Source organism: Belonocnema kinseyi, chromosome 6 (genome assembly GCF_010883055.1).
Source record: "Belonocnema kinseyi isolate 2016_QV_RU_SX_M_011 chromosome 6, B_treatae_v1, whole genome shotgun sequence".
NCBI classification, from domain to species: Eukaryota; Metazoa; Arthropoda; class Insecta; order Hymenoptera; family Cynipidae; genus Belonocnema; species Belonocnema kinseyi.
Window position 1 is genome coordinate 6,232,482 of NC_046662.1, and position 7,285 is coordinate 6,239,766.

The following is a 7,285-nucleotide window of genomic DNA, read 5'->3' on the forward strand; positions in this document are numbered from 1 at the left end:
ATTTTAAGATGTAAAAATTGGGGTTTCAGTTTTATATAAGAAAAAAGTAAAAGAAATAAAGTCGATTTAAATAATCTGAAAGTTTCGTATTTAAAAATTTAATTCTTATGATTGGAAACGAGTTTTCAGCGAAATCTATCATTTTTTTCTGATAATAAAAATTTCGAATCAACAATTGATTACTGATCAGAAAATTGAGGGATTAAATTATTTTTTATTTCACTGATTAATGAGCGAAGGTCTCACATTAAAAATACTTTCGAGGCTTTATTTTTCATTTTTTTTTTAATCTACGTATGAAAAAAAGCTTATGATCATCTTTGAAAATATTTCAAGTTTGTTTTATAAACAAATACATATTTTAGTAATTTTTTTACCATAAAAATTTCCTTTTTTTGATAGAATTATAAAAAATGTATTGCAATAAATAATATGTGCAATATTTTATTACATGAAAACTTTGAACTATTTCCCGATGATAAAAAACGCAAGCTTTGCCCGAACCGTTTATGAAAATATTCAATCCGAAATTCAAAAAATCGGAATTTGCTGTTTTTCTCCATTTATTATTTTTTAACCTTCCTTGGTTTGTTACAAGAACCTAATTTTCGATTTTAAGATGTAAAAATCTGGTTTTCACCGTTTAATGAAAAAAAAAATTAAAAGAAATAAAGTCGATTTAAATAATCTGATAGTTTTTTCTTTGAACATTTAATTTTTATGATTGGAAACGGGTTTTCAGCGAAATCTATCATTTTTTCTGATAATAAAAATCTCGAATCAATAATTAAGTACTGGTCAGAAAATTATTTTACTGTTTAATAATATAATAAATTATCTGGGAAATTGTGATAAATTTCGGTGAAAACCTATTATTAACAAAGTGCCCAACAGTACCTGGAAAACCTGGAATAGTCGGAGTTTTTTTCGAGTGTGCGAAATTTCTTTTGTGCAATATTAAATTGAACAACAATTATTCTTTGTTTGTAAAAGTAGCTTTATATTACCGTATTCAATCATTTTGTTTTTTGATTAAAAATTAAAATCTTTGTTGAAATATCAAACATTATATTTTTCGTTAAGAATTAATCTTTTTTGGAATTAAACTTGAATTACTTGGTTGAAAGGTAAATTTTGTGTTACAAATTATTATTTTTTTGATAAATACTCGATCATTTTACTTAAAAAATTAATTTCTTGGATAACAATTAATTTTTTTAACTGAAAATGCAGTTTTTATTTGATAATTTATCTTTTTTAGTAAAAAATTTATCTTTTTGGTTGAAAATTCAACTATTCAAGTTGAAAATTCATCATTTTTATCCAAAATTATAAAACTTCTATTTTTAATTTCAAACTGATCTTTTTTAATTTAAGATTCGACTTTCTGGTCCATAATTGCCGATCAAAATCAAAATTGATCTTTTTGGCTCCACATTATTTCTTTTAAGGGCATGTGACACAGCTAAATACCTATATTACCGACCTCACTTTTTCAGTTCACTGAATGTTTTTTTAAACCTAAGAACTTTTTTTATAAATAAAATATCGAGCTGAAACTTTTTTTATACATAAAATATCGGTCTCAAACTTTGAGAAATGCAAGAGCCGAAAGAAAACTACGTTTAAGTACAAAGCTTAATAATAAAATATGTAAAAAAAAAATATTTCAACAATAAATTCCAACGGCATCAGCCGGTAACGTTGTATACGAAAATACGAACTCTCTAGAGCCTCGTCTAGTGGCCGCCAGGTTTCGTATTTTCGTGTAAAACGTTACCGGCTGATGCCGTTGGAATTGATTGTTAAAATATATTTTTTAATTCTTTTATTATTAAGCTTTGTACTTAAACGTAGTTTTCTTTCGGCTCTTGCTCAGAAAAAAGATGAAATAATTTTCAGTGAAGTTCCTACCAAAATGCAGTACCTAAACGTACTTTATAGTACTCTAATACACTTCCCAAAGTTTCAGCTCGATATTTTATTTGCAAAAAAAGTTCTTAGGTTGAAAAAAACATTCAGTGAACTGAAAAACTGTGATCGGTAATATAGGTATTTAGCTGTGTCACATGCCCTTAAGGGCATGTAACACTTACAGTTTCCCCGGCTTTTTCTCCACAAAAATGAAAATTTTTAAAAACTGAATTCAGAGATGCTGTAAAATATCATAACGGACGTCCCCGGACTCTTTTTTGAGGGATAATAACAAAAAAGATATATTGTGCTAAATAAAATTTTTATGCATATGCATTATTTTGAGGTTACGTCGTTTTTCATCTCTGCCTTTCCGATAATCTGGAAATTATTTATGAAATAAACTTTTTTGATTGCCTGCAAAAAGGGTTAGTTCCGGGAGATTAGTAACTATGTTTATTTGTAAGTCCTAAGTTTTCGGCCAAAAATATTGTGTAGTTTGGAAGTAACGCTCGGGTGAATTGTAACACACATAACCTCGAAATATACACGCACGTTGTTAGCAATATCAAAAATTTTTTGATAAAAAAAAATACAAAAAAAGTGTGTGGGGACGTCCGTTAGCATGTTTGCTATCATTTCCCAAATTTTTAATACAAAATATTTATTATTCGAGAAAAATAGCCAGGGGAACCTAAAACTGGAATTGACAATTTTCTAAGTATCACATGCCCTTAACTAAAAATTTAATTTTTATTTGAAAATTTATCTTGTTTTAGATGAAAATTCAACTATTTCAGTTTATTTTACTTAAAAAGGTCATTTTTTAACTAAAAATTTAACATTTCCATTTTTTGTTAAAAATGTGTCATTTTAGTTTAAAATTAGACACACCAGGGATCTTCATTACCGACACCAGGATTGACCTATTTTAAGACCCCACCCCCATCTCTATTATGTACCGATTTGAATGTAATGACTGTGAATTTTTGCATTGATTTAATAAAGTAAGTATTCATATTATCTCCTAAACTGCTGACTTTTATTTTCCACTTTTATTATTAGAAATTTGAATACCTAAAATTAATTTTCAAAATTTTATATTAAAAAAATGTTTTTTTTTAATAATTTTATTTTTAATATTTATTCATTTTTTGCTTACATTATGATGTTTTTTATGCATTAGTGTTAATGTAATATCTTATACCAGAGAGAAACTAAAAGTAAGTCCATTGTTAGGCAACACCAGGGGGGTTCCACGATTTTCGCTTTTGAATTAGAGGCGCGAGTCATGAAACATTGGCGCCACCGCTGCGACGCCTTCTGTTATTATTTTGCATGTGAAAACTTGTGTAATGTCATAACTCTATCGTCTTTTTGGCGTATTTTATTCATTTGCGAATAAATGTGTAATTAAAATGGGTGGTCATCGATGTATAGCTCCGAACTGTAAATCAGGGTACGACTCAACCCGCTCCAGTGGAGAAAAAAAAGTTTTTTTCTGCGTTCCAAAGAATGCGGTTGAGAGTTGGCAACAAGCAATTAAGCGTACCAAAAAAGATTTAATTGTTAAACCTGGACACTTGGTGTGTCAAGATCACTTTTTAAAAGATCAGATAATTTGGAAAAAAGAAGTTTTAGCTCCTGATGGATCGGTTATGGCCGTAAGTATTACAACTTGTTTACACTGATGTCCTTTAACCTAAAATAATTGAGTGGCTCTGGCGACTTATGACAACATTCAATTTCGAATTTTAATATTTTCTTCTTGTTACTGAACTTTTACATTATTCTGATAGTGTCTAAAATTATAGTTTTAATAATTTTTGAAATTAAAAAAAAAATATTTCAAGACCCTCACTATATCTGCAAGAAAAATTTTAAATGATGAATAATGACAGTTTTGAATTATCGCTGAGTTTCAACATTTATGTACAATTCAATTAATTTAATTATAAATTCAAGCCTTAGTAACACTGCATATTCCCTCGATATTTCTACCATATTTCCTACAATATCCGCTATATCTGAAATATAAAGTCGATACTTTGGAGCGTTTAGTACCAAAAAGTGTGCGCTAGACCTAGCGGTAAACTAAATGTTATTTTTTGCAGTCAGAATGGTACAAGAAACCTAAATTGAAACCAGGGGTGCTACCATCTCAGTTTTCAAAGTGTCCTGAGCCTTGTTCGAAGGCTGCTAAAAAACCTCGTCGTCTACTAAAGCGCGATTTTGTAACAAAGAATTCTGAAATGTCCAATAAAAAAACATCAGGGAAACTAAAACATTCAGATATTGTAAAAATATTTGAAAATGATGCGAATGAGAAAAGTGCTGCTAATGTTACCGAAGATTTCAAAAAGGAAAAAATATTTATAATCGACGGGATATCAGACATTTTCCCAGTTCATTTAAACTCGAATAAGTGCCTGTTTGACTATTTATTTAAATATGAAAAGAGTGTATCTTTCCCATTGGGCTGGATCCGAAACATTGTTCAAACTGGTGAACTCAGGGTGGTAGTATTTACTCAAATGATTGTCCGAAGAGAAAATGGCAGCACGAATACTATTTGTGTTAAAAAAGTTGTAGTTGATGACGAAATGAATATAACAGTATTTTTAAGTGATAGAGAGATTAAAAAGAGTGAAATTGGATTAACAGATAATCCAATATCATCCATTAACGAAATTGAAGGTATTTTGTCAGTAATGCACGCTTTGAAAATCTGCCCGGATTTTTATTGAATTTTAAAGCAAAAAAACATCCAAACGACCTTCTGTTATGAAGACGAAGGAAAATTGCGACATATTATTGTTGCTTTTATTTGCCTAAGAATTCCTAAAAAAATAAATGTAGTCACTGCACACGTGCGAAATATACTTTAAATCAAAAAATTATTCGTCTTAAACGAAATGATGACATAATACAAAGCTTTAAGTTAAACTCGTTTAAATGATAAAAAAATCTGTGGAAATTATTTAAAAAAAAAAAAAAGTATCTCGATTTTGGAAGAAGAGGGCCATAAATAATGTTAATTTGCTACGAAATTCACTTAATGACTGCAGAGAAGAAATAGCTCCAATATCTGCAGATTCCTTATCTGAAGAGTTGAATTCTCATAGATTGAGCAAAAATGAAAAATCAGCAATGAAGGAAATACTTTATGCAGCTAAGAACAGTAACAATAGTAAGAACAAAAAGTATTCAGAAGACTGGATTTTGTGGTGTATGCTTCTCCACATGCGTTCATCAGCATCTTATAATTTCCTGAGATAAAATGAATTTTTGCCGTTGCCTTCGATTCGAGCAATTCGATATAAGTACATTTTAAGTCAAATTTGGCTAATAACAAGAATTACTTACCTGTGAGCATACTTTTAATCTTTAATAACTTTCAAAATCTTAATATGTGTAAAAAAGTTATTATGACACTCGCCGAAAGAATTGATTATGAGTTTTCTATATATTTTTTCAGCTATTTATCGCTAATGAATACTCGCGAATTTGATCCGAAGTTTGCGGAACTTTTAAATGATTATTTTAGCAAGAACCCTAGCTTGTGGCGCCACGGACTTCTTCTACTGGATGGAATAGGAGTACTAAAAAGTATTTAGTTTAATCCAAAAACAATTTCATTCGAAGGTTTGCAGCACTTTGGAGATGGAAAGCAGCAGAATATAAATGACCATGCAAATCATGCTCTAGTTTTTTAATTACAACCGTTAATTTTTTTTACTTCTCCTTTTACTTCAAACGAAACTACTCCTGGTCTGAAGTTAGCACAGATTGTCATTCAAGCTATTATATTTATCGAAAAAACTGGTGCGATTGTACACCGCGTTATCTCAGACAGTGCTTGCTGACACGCCACATTTAATGAAAAATGTGAGAAATCGCATTAACTTCATTTAAAATTAGCGAATAAGAGTAAACATTAAGAACGAATCTATTTCAAATCAGGCAGGGCCTATACTTAGACTCGCAGAATCTCTCGAAGACGTAATATGTTCTTTTATAGAGGAAATGAGCCAATACGTATTTTTCCGGATTGCAAGAAAAAATCTAAAAAGTTACGCACATTTGAAATTCGTGGTTTGTTTTTTTAAAAAGCTGAATTTTGTTAAACATCTTTTACTTTTAATCTAATTGAGACATTTATTATTTTCTTTTTGATTCTAATAGCAGCGGTTTTTCATAAAATATTAAAAATCGATTTTCATGAAGAACCGACCTTTGAATTTTTTCAATAGTTTTTTGAAATTGTGCTTTAATAATGAAGAGGTCTAATAAATTTGATGCTTGCTGAATAACTTTTGCAGTCAGGAGAGTTAGTTTTTCTTACAAATGAACTTTCTACTTTTTCTATGAACCAATGACAAATACGAAAAAATTTTAAGATAAAACTTTGCACGAAGAAATTAATAAAGAAGATCTTTAAAAGCCTGGGAGAATTCCCCCCCCCCCCCCAATGTAATTTTGATTTTTTATCGTCACCTATGTAAAATATCACAAAAGGACTTTTATAGCCGTGCAAACTTTTGGGTTAACATTTTTTCCTATCTGTTAATTTAGTCAAGAAAAAGTAGAAAATTCGATTGCAAAGAAAAACAGTTCTCCTGGCTATACAATTTATTTACCAAGGATCAAAATTACAGGATATCTTCATTATGAAAGTACAAAATAAAAAAAATAAAAATTGGCAAAAAATTTAAAGCTGCGTTTTCTTGAGAAAATTGATTTTCAATATTTTCAGAAAAACTGTTAGTTTGCGAATCGGAAAAATACGCATCGCTGAATTCATTCTAAAAAAGCAAGTCATCAAAGTCCTGTACGAAGTATCTCAAATCATCATTCAGTCTATTGGCAGAATTGAGATGTGTTATTGGAGCAATTGATAGGACATTTATAGAAATAAAACCACCTGAAGTAAGCGTACTTTTACATATAATATTTACTTTGCGAAATATAATATGTACCACTTGATAATAGTGATAATGTATATTTTTCAAGTTATAGGTCGATCCTCAGTGTTATATAACTCGAAAAAAGTTTTACGCTGTTACACTGCAAGCTGTTTGCGATAGAGATCTTGTGTTCACAGACTGTTTTGCTGGATATGCAGGTTCTGTTGGAGAGTTAAGAATTTTCAGAAACTCCGATTTGTATAAAGACGCAAAAGCAAACCCTCAAGCTTTATTTCCAAACGATGAATTTATTATTGGTGACAAAGCTTATCCGAAACTTTCGCCGTGCATACCTCCTTAGTTGAATAACCGGTCAAACTGGAACCCCGTAAGTATTATGTATTAGATGTTTTGTATATAGATTAGGATGGATAGAAAAAAATAAATAAATTGAAAACTCCTTA

The 7,285-nt window shown here is 29.8% G+C and overlaps 1 protein-coding gene across 2 annotated transcripts; it reads left to right on the forward strand.

The window, feature by feature from the left end:
• The first annotated feature begins 3,257 nt into the window (after positions 1-3,257).
• Positions 3,258-6,342, forward strand: LOC117175173. Of its 2 annotated transcripts, XM_033364779.1 has the most exons (4): positions 3,258-3,578; positions 4,029-5,282; positions 5,393-5,802; positions 5,878-6,342. In XM_033364779.1, exons 1-2 carry the CDS (start codon positions 3,333-3,335, stop codon positions 4,659-4,661), a joined length of 879 nt encoding a protein of 292 aa, XP_033220670.1. In that variant the 5' UTR covers positions 3,258-3,332; the 3' UTR covers positions 4,662-5,282; positions 5,393-5,802; positions 5,878-6,342. The 2 variants fall into 2 exon arrangements, with proteins under 2 accessions (XP_033220670.1, XP_033220669.1); XM_033364778.1 differs by having other exon boundaries at positions 5,393-6,342.
• Positions 6,343-7,285: the final 943 nt, after the last annotated feature.

What these genes read in the sequence shown, in the direction of transcription:
- LOC117175173 (XM_033364778.1), top strand. Translation starts at nt 3,333, where the DNA reads ATGGGTGGTCATCGATGTATAGCTCCGAACTGTAAATCAGGGTACGAC. An exon ending in CTGATGGATCGGTTATGGCC is followed by an intron (nt 3,579 to 4,028) that starts GTAAGTATTACA and finishes TATTTTTTGCAG; the next exon opens with TCAGAATGGTACAAGAAACC.